The sequence below is a fragment of the Oncorhynchus keta genome, chromosome 29 (assembly GCF_023373465.1).
Source record: "Oncorhynchus keta strain PuntledgeMale-10-30-2019 chromosome 29, Oket_V2, whole genome shotgun sequence".
Classification (NCBI taxonomy): Eukaryota; Metazoa; Chordata; class Actinopteri; order Salmoniformes; family Salmonidae; genus Oncorhynchus; species Oncorhynchus keta.
The window spans coordinates 39713607-39733392 of record NC_068449.1 but is presented as its reverse complement, the minus strand read 5'-3'; the positions used below and the strand labels follow the sequence as shown (position 1 = coordinate 39733392).

The window sequence follows — 19786 nt, the reverse complement described above, 5'->3', positions numbered from 1 at the left end:
TTATACAGCCTGGAATTGAACCAGGGTCTGTAGTGACGCCTCTAGCACGGAGATGCACTGCCTTAGACCACTGCGCCACTCGGGAGCCCGCATTTTACTATCCTTGTGGAGACCAGAAGATTAATCTAAACTCACCCGAATCTTTATGGTCCGTGTTTTCCCACCACAGTTCTTTTTAAGGAGCATTTTCTGAGGGGAAGAAATGAGAAACAATTATCAGCAAACATCCCTCTTTAAACCAACTTTATCCCTCCGCATTCTGTCCCATGTCTTACTGAAACATTTCAAAACACACCTGAATAATAATTACAATAAATAATGAATTGATTTGTATACCCCGTTTCATACAAAGAATGCAGCTTAAAACTGCATACTTCAAGGGCAGTTTACAGTGCCTTGCAAAAGTATTCACCCCCACAGCCGTTTTTCCAAGTAGGAAAAATGCCAAGGGGGTGAATACTTTCGCAAGCCACTGTATTCCGTCGAGAGCAGCCAATGGGTTTCATTGACAATTAGAAGTAAATTCATTTGATGATGTCACAGGACCTGACCACTGTGAGTCCATTAAGAATTACAAATCAAGAAAGTGAGGGAAGTGCAGCTGCTGCTAAGCCAAACAAGGCAGTCAACAAAGCTTATAATATCCTGTCAAAGACTACTTCCCAGTCCAAGTTAGATTGTAAACGCAAGACTCCTGCTGTTGTGGAGGGAGGGAGATCTGGTACAGTGGCTTGCATTTTTCCTATTTTGTTGCCTTTCAACTGGAATTGGGGGGAGGGTTGTATATCATTTCATTTAAACATGCCTACCACTGCAACATATTTTTTACTGTGAGAAAAACAACAAATAAGACAAAAAAACAGAACTTGAGCGTGCATAACTATTCAACACCCCCAAAGTCAATACCTTTTGCAGCAATTACAGCTGCAAGTCTCTTGGGGTATGTCTCTATAAGCCCATTCTTCAAGGCAAAACTGCTCCAGCTCCTTCAAATCGGATGGGTCCCGCTGGTGTACAGAAATCTTTGTCATACCGCAGGTTCTCAATTGGATTGAGGTCTGGGCTCTGACTAGGCCATTCCAAAACATTTAAAAGTTTTCCCTTAAACCACTCGAGTGTTGCTTTAACAGTATGCTTAGGGTCATTGTCCTGCTGGAAGATAATCCTCCGTCCCAGTCTCAAATCTCTGGAAGACAAACAGGTTTCCCTCAAGAACTTCCCTGTATTTAGCACCATCCATCTATTCTTAAATTCTGACCAGTTTCCCAGTCCCTGCTGATGAAAAACATCCCCACAGCATGATGCCGCCACCACCATGCTTCACTGTGGAGATGGTATTTTCGGGATGATGGGTTTGTGCCAGACATTTTCCTCGATGGCCAAAAAGCTAAAATGTGTCTCATCTGACCAGAGTACTTTCTTCCATATGTTTGGAGAGTTTCTCACATGCCTTTTGGCGAACACCAAATGTGTTTGCTTATTTTTTTTAAGCAATGGCTTTTGTATGGCCACTCTTCTGTAAAGCCCAGCTCTGTGGAGTGTATGGCTTAAAGTGATCATATGGACAGATACTCCAACCTCCGCTGTGGAGCTTTGCAGCTCCTTCAGGATTATCTTTGATCTCTTTGTTGCTTCTCTGATTAAAACCCTCCTTGCCTGGTCCGTGAGTTTTGGTGGGCGGCCCTCTCTTGGCAGGTTTGTTGTGGTGCCATAATCTTTCCATTTTTTAATAATGGATTTAATGGTGCTCCGTGGGATGTTCAAAGTTTTGGATATTTATTTATAACCCAACCCTGATCTGTACTTCTCCACAACTTTGTCCCTGACCTGTTTGGAGAGCGCCTTGGTCTTCATGGTGCCGCTTGCTTGGTGGTGCCCTTTGCTTAGTGGTGTTGCAGACTCTGGGGCCTTTTGAAACAGGTGTATATATACACTGAGATCATGTGACACTTCAATAAAGTCCACCTGTGTGCAATGTAACTAATTATGTGACTTCTGAAGGTAATTGGTTGCACCAGATCTTATTTAGGGGCTTCATAGCCAAGTGGCTTCATAGCCAAGTGGGTGAATACATGTGCACACGTTATCTTTTTCATTTCACTTCACCAATTTGGACTATTTTGTGTATGTCCATTACATGAAATCCAAATAAAAATCCATTTAAATTACAGGTTGTAATGCAAAAAATTGGAAACACGCCAAGGGGGATGAATACTTTTGCAAGGTACTTTATGGACCTCACATGCCTAACCCCCTTAACCTTCCCATCAAACGTTTGTACAGTCTGTTTAGTAGTTGAAAGTTTGCTGATAATTTAATAGCTCTTAAATGTGCTCTGTATCATCCCTGAAACCGTATATGCATCTCTGTCATTTGAGGACCATAAAGGAAATTCAGATTTTTTGTTTCTCGAGGCGCACAGTTATGAACTTAATGCATATCTGACAGACCAATCATTTGTGGCCAACCAGGTAAAAAAGACATCTGCCACAAACTGTTTGCTTTGACAATCGTTCCCTACAGACAATGGGTCGTGCCACATCTGAGCAATTGGGTTCGGATTACCGTGAGCACGGTGGATTAGTAGTAGAGATAAACAGCCATGTGACCCTTTTGACCCGTTTAAGAATATTACAAAGATTTTTATTTTATTTAACCTTTAACTATGCAAGTCAGTTAAGTTATGGCAAGGCGATCCCCGAGGGGAACTCCATCCCCCTCATTCAGCTGAAAAAGTGGCGCAGGGATTTCAAAAATATTCTTTAGAAATATTTAACTTTCACACATTAACAAGTCCAATACAGCAAATGAAAGATAAACATTTTGTTCATCTACCCATCATGTCTGATTTATAAAATGTTTTACAGCGAAAACACGTGTATTTTTTGATAGAGTCACAAAAGCAGGATTAGAGATAAAATGAATCACTAACCCTTTGAAAATCTTCTTCAGATGACACTCATATGACATGTTACACAATACATGTATGTTTTGTTCGATAATATGCATATTTATATCCACAAATCTCGGTTTACATTGACACCATGTTCAGAAATGGCTCCAAAAAATCTGGAGGAATTATAGAAAGCTACGCCAGATAACAGAAATACTCATCATTAACTTGGACTAAAGATACATGTTCTACAGATAATTAAAGATACACTGGTTCTTAATGCAACTGCTGTGGCAGATTTTTTTAAAACATTACGAAAAAAGCCTACCATGCAATAATCTGAGACAGCGCTCAGACGTAAAAGTATTTCTCCGCCATGTTGGAGTCAACAGAAATACGAAATTACATCATAAATATTCCCTTACCTTTGATGATCTTTCATCAGAATGCAGGGCAAGGAGTCCTAGTTCCACAATAAATCGTTGTTTTGTTCCATAATGTCCAATACTAGTGTCCAATTAGCTGCATTTGCTAGCACTTTCAGCTCACGTGCCCAAAAGCTGACGCTGGTCCAGGACAACTCGCACGAAAACTTCAAGAAGATATATTCCAGGTCAAATAAACTGGTCAAACTAAGTAGAGAATCAATCTTCAGGATGTTATTTTCATATATATCCAATAACGTTCCAACCGGATCATACGTTTTCATCTGCAGCCAAATGGAACGACGGTGGCACCCACAGAGAAATGCGCCACAGGGAAATTGCATTCTGCCAAGACAGTGACTATTTCCCCTCCCATTAGGTCAAAGTTCACACCAGAAGCTCCATTCCACGTTCTACTGAATGAGGACATCTAGTGGAAGGCGTAGGAAGTGCTACCAGATCCATATCTTGTTGGGAAAGGAAGGGGCGATGACGTCAAAATTTGACCCACATTCAGTTTTTCACTTCTTGTTTGGATGATTGCCTGCCCTATGAGTTCTGTTATACTCACAGACATAATTCAAACAGTTTTAGAAACTTCAGAGTGTTTCCTATCCAATAGTAATAATAATATGCATATATTAGCAATCTAGGACAGAGTAGGATGCAGTTCACTATGGGCACGCAATTAATCCAAAGTGAAAATACTGCCCCCTATCCCCAAACAAGTTTTAAGAACAAATTCTTATTTACAATGAAGGCCTAGGAACAGTGGGTTAACTGCCTTGTTCAGGGGCAGAACGACAGATTTTTACGTTGTCAGGTAAATGACTGTACATTATGTCACACTTATGTTGTATGCTGATTTTATTCACTTGCATCTCCTTTTATTTTAGCAGCCTATTGCAAAGGTGCTCCTACTATTAGTCGTTGTTGAGGTGTTTGGATTCATGGTATGTCCTAGCACCGTGCGCTGGCATTACTATTACTTTCCTTTAAAGAGTTGTGCTAACAGTGTTTAACTCCATCTGTCGGCAAAGTGACTACAATATCCTTGATTTGGCGCAGAATTGTAGCATAGTGTGAGTGGGGGGCTCTAGTTGCAAATTTCGGGAAACATAGTTGCAAAATGTACTCTAGGTTCTTTTAATGGAGAGAAGGTGCTATCCACTAAAATAGTTTGTGAGAAAGAAAAGAGAAAGGTTGAGATGCAGGAAATTACTTTTTAGACAGTTCAGACAATGAAAGGCAAAACAGAGGTAGATACCATTTGATATGAAGGATGGAGAAGTCTAGACATTTATTTAGATTGATAATTTGGAGACTCCAAGAACCCATCCCAAATGGCACCCCATTCCCTATACAGTACTTACTTCTGACCAGGGTCCATAGGGACGCACACTTGGAGTTGCCCAGAAAAGGGTTAATGGGAGAGTATTATCTGGCAGCTACCTCTGAAGACCCCCCTATTGTTTTCCCTCCAGCACCTCCCATTCCCCTTGACTGAGCTCACATACACACATAAAGATGTAGAAACACACACAGACACACACTCAGATGCTGATCAGACAGAAACGCACACAACCTCATCCTTTCCTTTTATTTCCCCGAGCCCCTGTCACTACTGCCCGCTGTCTCTCATCTGTTCCCTTTTTCCAAAAACACCCATGGACATATGGACCCCTCAAATCCTCCCCTACACACAGACGCATACACACACTTCCAATATCATAGTCTGTGCCAATGTGGCTATTGGATTTTAACGATCACTGGACCAGCTTCTCTGTGACTCATTAGTCATTGTCGTTTTCTGTTGTTTATTTAATCCTCTCCTTCTGCCTTGCTGGCTTTTGTGAGAAACGAGGGCAGACATCTGCCGTCCGTGCCTCCCTCGTCTCTCCGGACCACCGAGGTGGCAAGCGCCGGGCAATGGATTGTGTGGGTGTGTGTGTGCAGGAGAGCAACGCTATTGTGTCCCTTTACCTAATCCCAAACTCAATGTAATGAAGCATAGTCTACAGTCTGGCTAGTGGTACAAGGCTACCCTAAAGTAAAGCCTAGTTATTCAGTGTCCTGAATACAGTTTGAGTGAAATAACATACTCACACAACTTTCTTGGTCAATTGTCCTTCGTGAAAACCCATTAGTTAAATTTAGGTAATGCTTTACTTGAACCCATAACAGATATGGATGAGAAAAATATAAAACAATACACTTGAGTCATCTTGGAAGATCTGTGGTGTGGTCCACAGACTACATACCCAAACAAGAGTTGAAACATGGCATCATTGGCCAACATGGATAAAGAATGCCCCTTCGATGAACCTTAAATGGTTAGTCCATCCAAATATGATACTTTTCTGTTTGTTTTATAAGATTGGATGTAGTCTACAGGGAACAGATGGCAATCCACAATAGGTTTTATACCTAACTTTTTGGGAGTAAAAAGAGAGATGTAGTTAGCATGGCTAATTGCTCGAGGCTAATTGCTCGCATTGAAAACTAGCATACCAAAATAATAAATATATACAAATTTCAAAGGGAAATGGGTTGCTCCACGAGTGCCTTTTATGTCCCTCAAACATTGTGTGTAAGTTTTGATAAAGCACTTAATTTAACAGTTGGATAACCTACACTCTGATTCCAACTAAAGTAAACCATGTTAAATATTCAAATAGCAGTGTGTTTACATGTCAATAACTGTATTTCTTTCTCAAATCCCCCTTTTTGGAATATCCCACGACATGTTCGTCCAACTTCTGGGAAGATTTAACCCCAAGATTTGCACCATTTTAAAGCTCTAGTTAATTTTGTTGCTTTGGGAAAGATATTCTCAAATGTACTTACTTAATGTGATTAATTTACATTTAGTCCCTCAGGTTTAAGGTCAACCCTGTAATATGAACTGAACTTCCATTTCAACTTGGTAAAATTATTTATTTTTATTTAAAAAGAAACATTGAACATCTAACAGTCAAGCAGGTGAGCTGGTTCAACTTTTTATATACAGTTGAAGTCGGAAGTTTACATACACCTTAGCCAAAAACATTTAAACTCAGTTTCACAATTCCTGACATTTAATTCTAGTAAAAAGTCCCTGCTTCAGGTCAGTTAGGATCATCACTTTATTTTAAGAATGTGAAATGTCAGAATAGTAGAAGAGTGACTTATTTTTTTCTGCTTTTATTTCTTTCATCACAATCCAAGTGGGTCAGAAGTGTACATACTAATTGAGTGTATTTGATAACACTACCTTAAAATAGTTTAACTTGGGTCAAACGTATCAGGGAGCCTTCCACAAGCTTCCCACAATAAGTTGGGTGAATTTTGGCCCATTCCTCCTGACAGAACTGGTGTAACTGAGTCAGGTTTGAAGGCCTCCTTGCTCGCACACACTTTTTCAGTTCTGCCCACAAATGTTCTATAGGGTTGAGGTCAGGGCTTTGTGATGGCCACTCCAATACCTTGACTTTGTTGTACTTAAGCCATTTTGCCATAAATTTGGAAGTATGCTTGGGGTCATTATCTATTTGGAAGACCCATTTGCGACCAAGCGTTAACTTCCTGACTGATGTCTTGAGATGTTGCTTCAATATATCTACATAATTTTCCTTCATGATGCCATCTATTTTGTGAAGTGCATCAGTCCCTCCTGCAGCAAAACACCCCCACAACATGATGCTGCCACCCCCGTGTTTCACGGTTGGGATGGTGTTCTTCGGCTTGCAAGCCTCCTCCTTATTCCTCCAAACATAACGATGGTCATTACAGCCAAACAGTTCTATTTTTGTTTCATCAGACCAGAGGACATTTCTACCAAAAGTACAATCTTTGTCCCCATGTGCAGTTGCAGACCGTAGTCTGGCTTTTTTAAGGCGGTTTTGGAGCAGTGGCTCCTTCCTTTCAGATTATGTCGATATAGAACTCATTTTACTGTGGGTATGGATACTCTTGTACCTGTTTCCTCCAGCATCTTCACAAGATCCTTTGCTGTTGTTCTGGGATTGATTTGCACTTTTTGCACCAAAGAACGTTCATCTCTAGGAGACAGAACACGTCTCCTTCCTGAGCGGTATGACGGATGTGTGGTCCCATGCTGTTTATAGTTGCGTACTATTGTTTGTCCTGATGAACGTGGTACCTTCAGGCGTTTGGAAATTATTCCCAAGGATGAATCAGACTTGTGGAGGTCTATAATTAGTTTTCTGAGGTCTTGGTTGATTTCTTTCGATTTTCCCATAATGTCAAGCAAAGAGGCATTGAGTTTGAAGGTAGGCCCTGAAATACATCCACAGGTACACCTTCAATTGACTCAAATGATGTCAATTAGCCTAACAGAAGCTTCTAAAGCCATTACATAATTTTCTGGAATTTTTAAAGCTGTGTAAAGGCACAGTCAACTTAGTGTATGTAGACCTCTGACCCACTGGAATTGTGATACAGTGAAATAATCAATAATTCTGCAATAATTGTCTGTAGACAATTGTTGGAAAAATGACTTGTGACATGCACAAGGTAGATGTCCTAACCAACTTGCCAAAACTATAGTTTGTTAACAAGAAATTTGTGGAGTGGTTGGAAAAACTAGTTTTAATGACTCCGAACTAAGTGTATGTAAACTTCCGACTTCAACTGTGTGTGTGTGTGTGTATATATACGCACGCACGCACGCACACATACATACATACATAATGTAATTTTCATCATAGGTACACTTCAACTATGACAGACAAAATGAGAAAAAAAACAAACATAAAATCACATTGTAGGATTTTTTATGAATTTATTTGCAAATTATGGTGGAAAATAAGTATTTGGTCAATAACAAACAAGCAGGATTTCTGGCTCTCACAGACCTGTAACAACTTCTTTAAGAGGCTCCTCTGTCCTCCACTCATTGCCTGTATTAATGGCACCTGTTTGAACTTGTTATCAGTATAAAAGACACCTGTCCACAACCTCAAACAGTCACACTCCACTATGGCCAAGACCAAAGAGCTGTCAAAGGACACCAGAAACAAAATTGTAGACCTGCACCAGGCTGGGAAGACTGAATCTGCAATAGGTAAGCAGCTTGGTTTGAAGCAATCAACTGTGGGAGCAATTATTAGGAAATGGAAGACATACAAGACCACTGATAATCTTCCTCGATCTGGGGCTCCACGCAAGATCTCACCCCGTGTGGTCAAAATGATCACAAGAACGGTGAGCAAAAATCCCAGAACCACACGGGGGGACCTAGTAAATGACCTGCAGAGAGCTGGGACCAAAGTAACAAAGCCTACCATCAGTAACACACTACGCCGCCAGGGACTCAAATCCTGCCGTGCCAGACGTGTCCCCCTGCTTAAGCCAGTACATGTTCAGGCCCGTCTGAAGTTTGCTAGAGAGCATTTGGATGATCCAGAAGAAGATCGGGAGAATGTCATATGGTCAGATGAAACCAAAATATAACTTTTTGGTAAAAACTCAACTCGTCGTGTTTGGAGGACAAAGAATGCTGAGTTGCATCCAAAGAACACCATACCTACTGTGAAGCATGGGGGTAGAAACATCATGCTTTGGGGCTGTTTTTCTGCAAAGGGACCAGGACGACTGATCCGTGTAAAGGAAAGAATGAATGGGGCCATGTATCGTGAGATTGAGTGAAAACCTCCTTCCATCAGCAAGGGCATTGAAGATGAAACGTGGCTGGGACTTTCAGCATGACAATGATCCCAAACACACTGCCCGGGCAAGGAAGGAGTGGCTTCGTAAGAAGTATTTCAAGGTCCTGGAGTGGCCTAGTCAGTCTCCAGATCTCAACCCCATAGAAAATCTTTGGAGGGAGTTGAAAGTCTGTGTTGCCCAGAAACAGCCCCAAAAGATCACTGCTCTAGAGGTGATCTGCATGGAGGAATGTGTGAAAAACTTGTGAAGACCTACAGAAAACATTTGACCTCTCTCATTGCCAACAAAGGGCATATAACAAAGTATTGAGATAAACTTTTGTTATTGACCAAATAGTTATTTTCCACCATAACTTGCAAATAAATTCATAAAAAATCCTACAGTGTGATTTTCTGGATTTTTTTTCTCGTTTTGTCTGTCATAGTTGAAGTGTACCTATGATGGAAATTACAGGCCTCTCTCATCTTTTTAAGTGGGAGAACTTGCACAATTGGTGGCTGACTAAATACTTTTTTGCCCCACTGTATATATATACACTGCTCAAAAAAAATAAAGGGGACACTTAAACAACCATGTAACTCCAAGTCAATCTCACTTCTGTGAAATCAAACTGTCCACTCAGGAAGCAACACTGATTGACAATACATTTCACATGCTGTTGTGCAAAATGGAATAGACAACAGGTGGAAATTATAGGCAATTAGCAAGACACCCCCAATAAAGGAGTGGTTCTGCAGGTGGTGACGAGACCACTTCTCAGTTCCTATGCTTCCTGGCTGATGTTTTGGTCACTTTTGAATGCTGGCAGTGCTTTCACTCTAGTGGTAGCATGAGACGGAGTCTACAACCCACACAAGTGGCTCAGGTAGTGCAGCTCATCCAGGATGGCACATCAATGCGAGCCGTGGCAAGAAGGTTTGCTGTGTCTGTCAGCGTAGTGTCCAGAGCATGGATGCGCTACAAGGGGACAGGCCAGTACATCAGGAGACGTGGAAGAGGCCGTAGGAGGGCAACAACCCAGCAGCAGGACCGCTACCTTCGCCTTTGTGCAAGGAGGGGCAGGAGGAGCACTGCCAGAGCCCTGCAAAATGACCTCCAGCAGGCCACAAATGTGCATGTGTCTGCTCAAACGGTCAGAAACAGACTCCATGAGAGTGGTATGAGGGCCCAACGTCCACAGGTGGGGGTTGTGCATACAGCCCAACACCGTGCAGGACGTTTGGCATTTGCCAGAGAACACCAAGATTGGCAAATTCGCCACAGGTTGCCCTGTGCTCTTCACAGATGAAAGCAGGTTCACGTGACAGACGTGACAGAGTCTGGAGACACTGTGCAGAACGTTCTGCTGCCTGCAACATCCTCCAGCATGACCGGTTTGGCGGTGGGTCAGTCATGGTGTGGGGTGGCATTTCTTTGGGGGGCCGCACAGCCCTCCATGTGCTCGCCAGAGGTAGCCTGACTGCCATTATGTACCGAGATGAGATCCTCAGACCCCTTGTGAGACCATATGCTGGTGCGGTTGGCCCTGGGTTCCTCCTAATGCAAGACAACGCTAGACCTCATGTGGCTGGAGTGTGTCAGCAGTTCCTGCAAGAGGAAGGCATTGATGCTATGGACTGGCCCGCCTGTTCCCCAGACCTGAATCCAATTGAGCACACCTGGGACATCATGTCTCGCTCCATCCAGACTGTCCAGGAGTTGGCGGATGCTTTAGTCCAGGTCTGGGAGGAGATCGCTCAGGAGACCATCCGCCACCTCATCAGGAGCATGCCCAGACGTTGTAGGGAGGTCATACAGGCACGTGGAGGCCACACACACTACTGAGCCTCATTTTGACTTGTTTTAAGGACATTACATCAAAGTTGGATCAGCCTGTAGTGTGGTTTTCTACTTTAATTTTGAGTGCGACTCCAAATCCAGACCTCCATGGGTTGATCAATTTGATTTTCATTGATAATTTGTGTGTGATTTTGTTTGTCAGCACATTCAACTATGTAAAGAAAAAAGTATTTAATAAGAATATTTCATTCATTCAGATCTAGGATGTGTTATTTTAGTGTTCCCTTTATTTTTTTGAGCAGTGTATAATAGGTCTTCTGGAAAACGACCCGCCAAGCCGCACTGTTTCTTGACATACTGCTCACTTAACCCGGATGCCAGCCAGAGGAAACACTGTAAACCTGGCGACTGTGTCAGTATGCATGCGCCCGGCCCGCCACAGAAGTCGCTAGAGCGCGATGGGACAAGGACATCCCGGCAGGCCAAACCCCTCCCCTGACCCGGACGACGCTGGGCCAATTGTGCGCTGCCTCGTTTTTATTTTATTTAACCTTTATTTAACCAGGTAAGTCAGTTTAGAACAAACCCTTATTTACAATGATGGCGTAAGAACAGTGCATTGTTCAGGGGCAGAACGACAGAATTTTACCTTGTCAGCTCGGGGATTCGATCGAGTAACCTTTCGGCTCTAATCACTAGGCTACCCCTGGCGCCCCTCATGGGTCTCCCAGTCGCGGGGGCAGCTGCGATACACTGCAATGCAGACCGCTGTGCCACCCGGGAGGCCCTGGTTCTACTCTTTTTAGTAATTGTCTGGTGTTTTGTGGTGGAAAATTTAACATAACACATTAACCCTGTTACCCATAAATATATAGGCCACAAATGTTCTTAAAAAGTTCAAACATTGTTGTGAAGACAGCATTCAATCTCCCTTCCCTGTTTTCTAAACAACATGCCAATTTAAGATGAAATCAACCCTTTCACTTTTATATAAAAACAATTCTTAATTTAAACTACACTAGCCAAAAGGCACTATGCATAGCATGACCCAGCTATGTGATTCTATGATTGCCAAATACTTATGTGAGATTCTATCCAAACCACAGAATACTAGGCTGATTGGAGAATGAACAACGCAATACAAACGGTTGCTATTTAAGAATTGTGGACACTGCATAGAAACACTAACCTGTTGCATTTTCTCCAGGTCCAGACTCGGCCTCCCAACATCTCCCCCGTAGCTGTGCCTGTGCTTCGTATAGGGAACCGCTGACTGGTCAAAGTGGGTCAAGATAATGGGCCTGGCAGCAGGCTGCGCCACCTGGAACTGGAGCCGAATGGGGGGCGGGGGCTTGAGGCTGCGAGGCGGGCTGGAGCTAAAGAGCACTGGGCTGGGGGAGGCCCCCAGGCAAGTCCCAGGCTCCAAGGCCGCCACCACCGGACCACAGCCGAACAGGTCCCGCACCTCCTCGTCGCTGGAGGCACTGCTGTGGTGCTCGACGTGGTGATGGTGCAGCATCCACTTCTTGCCATCTCCAACGCCACAGCTGATTCGCTCCAGCTCTTCTTCGGAAGAGTGGTGGTCCAGAGTTGGGTCTAGAAGGAGGCGTAGGCGACAGAGGCATGCCGGGGAGAGGGGACCCTGGTTGTGCTGTTGGCTGGTGGCCAGAGGGGTGAGGCCGCCGTTCCGCCGCCTCTCTGAGGGGGGCAACCAAGAGTATAGGTCAAAGTTCAAGAGGTCTTCATCTATACTGTGTTACCTAGAAGTTGCTTAATCTGTTAAATGGCCATCTTGTACACATCCATGTAACAATGAAGACCATAGACGAATTGGGTTGGTTTGAGCGAGCGGCCCACATACCTCTGTCAATCTGTGCAAGCTCCTGGTTCTCCCCCTCGGAATCGTCGCTCTCTGCTCCCTCCCCACTGCAATGGTAGGAAATCTAGAAGTAAAGGGTTAAAGGTTAACAATGACATCAAGCAACATATGGCTCTCAACCAGTTAAATGAGTTAGCATCAGTACAAGACACTCTTTGGGGCTTTAAGCAACATGGTGGCCCACTAACCCAAAAGCTCAATCAACATGATTTATCCAAAGAAATTGTGCAATGTAAAAAAGGTCAAAATTAGCACAACTCTGTTTCACATGTAGCGTGCATATCATGCGAACACCTAAACTTGGTCAAATGGCCTATTCTTCCTGAAAAATTCCTTATACTCAAGTTGGAATTTGGAAGATGGATGAAGTTACAAAAAGCTTAAATCTAGGCCAAGTCTGCTCTCTACAAGACAGCCTCTTCAGTTCAATGTAAACCCTTGGCAGCTCTTGATGCTGCCATTTCCATGTCCCAGACTGTCCCTTTAACCTCTTGCTCCTACCTGACACGCAGGCGTCCCATCTAGACATCTGGAAATGCAAATGTGCTACGCTAAATGCTAATAGTACTAGTTAAAACTCAAACGTTCATTAAAATACACATGTAGGGTATTGAATTAAAGCTACACTCGTTGTGAATCCAGGCAACAAGTCAGATTTTTTAAATGTTTTTCGGCGAAAGCATGAGAAGCTATTATCTGATAGCATGTAACACCCTAAAAGACCCGCAGGGGACGTAAACAAAATAATTAGCATAGTCGCCGCTACACAAACCGCACAAATAAAATATAAAACATTCATTACCTTTAACCATCTTCTTTGTTGGCACTCCTAGATGTCCCATAATCACTATTGGGTCTTTTTTTCGATTAAATCGGTCCATATATAGCCTAGATATCGATCTATGAAGACTGTGTGATAAACGAAAAAAAATAGCGTCTTATAACGTAACGTCATTTTTTAAAATAAAAAAAGTTGACGATAAACTTTCACAAAACACTTCGAAATACTTTTGTAATGCAACTTTAGGTATTAGTACACGTTAATAAGTGACCAAATTGATCACGAGGCGATGTATATTATTTAGCTGTCCGTCTGGAAATAATGTCCGGGTAAATCTCAACCAAAATATCCGGTCGGAGACTTGAACAAATGGCTTGTCTCTTCTTCGTTTGACCAAGAAACAAAGCCTAGGCAAATGACAAGACTGTTGACATCGTGTGGAAGCTGTAGGTATTGCAACCTCAGCCCCATTTATTGTGGTTGGCCTTTATCAATGGGTTGAAGTGGCGGATGGATATATTTCCATTTTCAGTGATCAGATTTTCCTGCGCTTTTCGATGAAACGCACGTTCTGTTATAGTCACAGCCGTGATTTAACCAGTTTTATAAACGTCTGAGTGTTTTCTACCCACACATACTAATCATATTTATATACTATATTCCTGGCATGAGCAGCAGGGCGCTGAAATGTTGCGCGATTTTTAACAGAATGTTCGAAAAAGTAGGGGGTAGGAGTAACAGGTTAAAAAAATTAGATTTCAGTCTTGTGGTTCGATGTGGCAGTTAGGGGATGTTAGTCCCCTCGTGGGGGACAAAACCAGTATCTCTTCCTCAAACTGTCAGATTGAATCTAAGATAAATCAAGAAATCTGTAATTAATTGTAATTAACGTTTTTGCAGAGGTTTTAGTATAGAGCAATTTTACATCTAGCTAAGGTATTTGTATTTTTTTTACTTGAGAAATATTGCACCAATGTGTCATCTTATGTTAACAAAGTCAGATCTGATGGGCAGGTCTGTCTCACTGTATGTGTTCTGCGGTAAGATTGGATAGAGCGCAATCCCAGCAGCTGTGTAACCCGTGTTAGTGGGCAAATGAGCATTGTCAAAATCAAAACAACCCTCAAGTAAGTCATGAACTCACAAAAGTCAGTTTTGGATGAGACTGACTTTATGAACAAAATTATCCTATTTACATTTTGACACTATATATACATGTTTTGACTAATATCGATGCCACATATTTTTTTTATCAGATAGGTATTTTATTGCCTTCACTTGTGCTTTAAGAGCATTCTCCTTTTGAGGAGTCTACGACAACAAAAAGAGAGAAACCCAATAGACGGCAGCACTAAGAGTTAAGTAACGCACCACACTGAGTGAGGCCAGGCCGAGCAGCTGCCATCTGTGCTCACATGCACACACAGACTCAACACCTCCCCTTCCTACTGAAGCACTTCAAACAGTGAAAAGGAGAGAAAGAGAACCAGTGCTCCTCGAGCAAGCCGCATACACTACTTGTGATAAACCCGCACCCTCCAAGTACCTTTACAATCAACGGTAAAGACCTGCAAGTCTGTGAATCAGTCAACCATCTTAGTCATTGTACAAAAGAATCTGCAGTGGGACGAATACGTAACAATCATGGTTAGAAAGAGAAACAAGAAAGGTTCAATGTGGCAAAGGCTGACCTGGTAGCTAAATACACAGGCTACATTCACCCCTGCCTGGAATACGCAGCACCAGCTTCACATTGCTTCTTAACTCAAGCCCTCTCTGATCAACTGGAGCGTATCCAAGAAGTATGCTTGCAGAATCATCCTCAGCACAGCATATCCTGAATAGATGGATGCTCTGACTTCATTATCACTACCCTCACTTCATGAGAGAAGAGAGAAACTGTGCCTTTCGGGGACTGGTTACCCACTGCCTGTCAAGGACACGTGTCAGGAAGGTTCACCCAAAGTGTCCTCTTCTCTATCCAACAGGCCAAGACAGATATTAAAAAGTTGTCCATAACCTACGCAAACTAAATCAACAACTCAGAGTCTCCTAAATGTATATTGAAAAAAAATAAACGGAACATGTAAAGTTGGTCTCATGTTTCATGAGCTGAAATAAAAGATCACAGAAATGTTCCGTACACAAAAAGCTCATCTCTCATATGTTGTGCATACATTTGTTTACATCCCTGTTAGTGAGCATTTCTCCTTCGCCAAGATAATCCATCCACTTGACAGGTGTGCATAGCAAGAAGCTGATTAAACAGCATGATCATTACACAGGTGAACCTTCTGCTGGGGACAATAAAAGGACACTCTAAAATGTGCAGTTTTGGCACACAACCCAGTGCCACAGATGTCTCAAGTTTTAAGGCAGCGTGCAATTAGCATGCTGACTGCAGGAATGTCCACCAGAGGTGTTGCCAGATAATTTAATGTTCATTTCTATACAATAAGCCAATGTCATTTTAGAGAATTTGGCAGTACATCCTTAACGGCTTCCCAACCGCAGACCACGTGTAACCACACCAGCCCAGGACCTCCAAATCTGGTATCTTCACCTGGTGATCGTCTGAGACCAGCCACCCGGAAAGCTGATGAAACGGAGTACTTCTGTCTGTAATGAATCCCCTTTGTGGGTAAAAATGAATTGGCTGGGCATTGCTTCCAAATGGGTGGGCCTGGCTCCCAAGTGGGTGGGCCTATGGCTGTCCCCCTGTACAGTCATGTAAAATCCACAAACAAATTCATTTCAATTTACAGAGTTCCTTATATGAACTGTAACTCAGTAAAGTAGTTGAAATTGTTGCATTTTGCATTTATATTTTTGTTCAGTTTACATAGTCATGAATTGTTTTTTTGTATGTAATGTAATATCCATGCATTTCAGTGACTGCCATATGTATATCTGTAAAACTTGAACATTACTTCTTCTACATCCAACAGGTGTGCATTCAAAGTTTTACTGCCATCACACGGTCACACCTGACATCACCCACTAGCACCGCATGGGACTGGGGTGTGTGTGTGTCGCTGTGGGGCCCAACACATTCACAGGGCTGGAGGGAGCTTGCATTTCCTGACAGTGATATGAACCTTTCAAAAAATTCAGAATAGGTTAAAAAATATATATGTTTCCCCCTTACCACTGATACAGGATCAGGTAATCTGATCGAAGATCAGTTTTTAAGGGCAACTTCTACCTCAAGCAAGGGGTTAAGGGCTCAAATCCAGGTTAGATGTCAAGGGTGTGCCCCATCTTGGAGCAAGTCAGACACCATTGTCTGTGGCAACAGGATGAGTCAACATAACAGTGACGTTGCATGTTGACTTAACTATTTGGCGGTATTTCAGGGAACCTGGTATTAACTGTTTATAAGGACACCAGGTGACTAAGAGGGAACACACTCATACACACAAAGGTAAAAAAAAAAAAAAAACATTCATACACCCGATAAACACACATTCACATGCACATGCACACACACACACATTAACGTTGCACTTAACTTCTTTGAGACTGGGGGGCAGTATTGAGTAGCTTGGATAAAAAAGTGCCCAGAGTAAACTGCCTTCTACTCAGGCCCAAAAGCTACAATATGCAATAACACTCTGAGGTTTCTAAAACTGTTGAATTATGTCTGTGAGTATAACAGAACTCATATGGCAGGCAAAAACCTGAGACAAAATCCAACCAGGAAGTGGGAAATCTGAGGTTTGTAGTTTTTCCCGAGTCACTGCCTATCGAATATACAGTGTCTATGGGGTCATATTGCACTTCCTAAGGCTTCCACTAGATGTCAACGGACACTAGAGTCCCACATATCCCAGAGGAGTTAAAGGACATACATGCACGCACATGCACGCACAGTAAAGCCAAAGTTATTCAGTGTGTGTACGACTGGGGTAAGGAACTAGGCTATTTATCACACCAACTATCCTTACATTTTCTGCTACATTCCTTCTTCACAGTCCCAGTTAGTCTCCTTATCTATGTTACATACATTCACCCCACATTGGAAAAACAGGGGACATTTGTTTTATCTGAGGAACTCAAATAAGGTTCAAATAATTGACCCATGAAAAATGCAAATGTCTATGGGGTTTTCATGACAAATGTACTTGGGATCCATGATACTTGTGTTGAGCCTGTAGACTAGTATCAGAGGGTACTCTTGAAAATGACATCAATGTTATTTGATTTGAAGTGTGTATGAAAATAGATTATTTTTGCAAATGCATGGTAAACATAAAATATGATATAGGTCATGCATGTATTTATTCAACAGTTGAGGGAACTGTGTGTCTGGGTGTTTCTGATGAGATTCTGCACAAGAGAGAAACTAACTCTTGAGATGTGCATATGCTGTGCAATGGAGCTGAACTGATTTTCTTATTGTTTGAGCAGGGGACCATTAGGCTATTAGATACAGCAACACCTTTCACTGAACAACAAAAGGGAATATTGAATGATCCCCAAATGTTCCATCGCATCTCCCAAAAACGTTTTCGACATAGATCTGAAAAATGAGAGTTTCTATACTAAAGCTTTGGTTGTCTTCCTCTCAGGCTTCCATGTCTTCTCCCTGGACATCAATGTCCATCTCTTGAACATCAGACTGAGGCCTCTTCTTCACTGTCACTTTCCAACCCTGTTGAGGATTACTCGATAGCCACCAAATTTTCAACCTGGTCAGCCTGTTGCATGCTTTGGTGTGTGTGTTCCCAAATAAGGACCAGTTGTGCTCTGAGGTGGATGATGTTGTTGGGATTTGGAGGATGGAGGCAACATGGGAAAGAGCCTCAGATCCAAAAAGTCCCTTCCACCAGGTGGCTGATGAGATATGTTAGCACAACTGCCATATTGCATCTCCATCCCAAAGCCCTTGCTTGGAAGTACACTTCACCAGACTGCCAAGAACCCATCCCTCATCCAGGCCACGGTGGCGAGACACGGTAGTGATGACACCATAGGCCTTGTTGATCTCTGCACCAGACGGGATGCTCTTGCCAGAATACTTGGGGTCCAACATGTACGCTGTGGCATGTATGGGCTTCATGCTTTTTGATGCATTTCAGAACTGCAGTCTCCTCTGCTTGGAGCAACAGTGAAGTGGGCATGGCAGTACGGATTTCTCCTCTTACATCTGCAAGCAGAGTCAGAACATCAGACAGGATGGCACTGTCTCCCTCAATCTATTCAATGGCAACTGCTATACAGTGGTCCCTCCGTTAAAAGTTGCAGCGTACTGCTGCGCAGCTTGCAAGGTGCCACAGAATTCTACGAAGCGTTATTTAAAAGTGTGAACCACTGGTACAATTAATGCTAGTTTGACCACCCGAGGGCATCGTTGAGAAGCATTTGATAGCCTGTACTAGAGAATGCGGGAACGTGGGAGGTTCAATTCCCCAACGGGGAGGAAGGAGTAGGCTGTCCTTGTAAATAAGAATTTGTTCTTAACTGATTCCATATGTGTTATTTCATAGTTGTGATGTCTTCGCTATTATTCTACAATGTAGAAAATAGTAAAAGTATAGAAAAACCGTGGAATGAGTAGGTTTGTCCAAACTTTTGATTGGTACTTGCTTAATTAGCTTAACATTATGGCGTTTCTATTCCAAGAAAAATGAAAAACCTTCTGGGTGTCTGTTAGGATGGAACATAAAATATGGTGCTGTACAAAGTGACGGTCAGGAGTATAGTACTGGGCTGTTTAGCTAAAGAATCCCTGTCTCGTGCGGGCACGCGGGAGACCGGGGTTCAATTCCCCGATGGGGAAGAAGGAGTCGGCTGTCCTTGTAAATAAGAATTTGATCTTAACTGACTTGCCTAGTTAAATAAAAGTTACACTAACTAAGAGCATAACATTTCTACACCCCAATTTCCCAATTCTAGTCTAACCAATACCCAAACGGAGATTCGGTGAAAATAAAAATCTCACTGATTTATCAAGACCAGCCCCCATGCTGGTCTCAGAGCAGCATGAAACGGTGCTACAAAAGTTATATGCTCTTTAAATAAAGACCTACACCACTTTTAACAGCACATTACTCAACGCTAGTGAGACTCATGTCGCCCTACAGTATATCAAAAAATATGACGTGACTCTCCGCCAATAATTACATAGAGGATATTTCTGTAATTCATTGATATTTATTCCCATAGTAATTCATTATGGATCCATAACTAAATAAACAAACATCGGCATTTTGAAAGAGTATTTTATCATTATTTTATCAACGAAAGCATAAAGACTCTTATTAGTTACATCGTTTTAGTTTGAATGTGCAGACTGGCACTAAGAACAGAACAGCGGGAATGTTTCCCTTGTCAGCGCCATTATTAGTGCAATGCCC

General features: G+C 42.5%; 1 protein-coding gene across 4 annotated transcripts in view; it reads right to left on the bottom strand.

Moving 5' to 3' along the window:
* LOC118362883 (uncharacterized) overlaps positions 1 to 19786 on the bottom strand; it is a 41555-nt gene that overhangs the window by 11866 nt on the left and 9903 nt on the right. For all 4 annotated transcript variants that reach the window (XM_035743592.1, XM_035743590.1, XM_035743591.1 and 1 more), the window contains 3 exons: positions 12629 to 12710; positions 11957 to 12465; positions 136 to 189 (listed from right to left, as the gene is read on the bottom strand). In XM_035743592.1, the coding sequence (XP_035599485.1) occupies positions 136 to 189; positions 11957 to 12465; positions 12629 to 12710 (645 nt within the window). The remainder of the gene's footprint in view (positions 1 to 135; positions 190 to 11956; positions 12466 to 12628; positions 12711 to 19786) is intronic.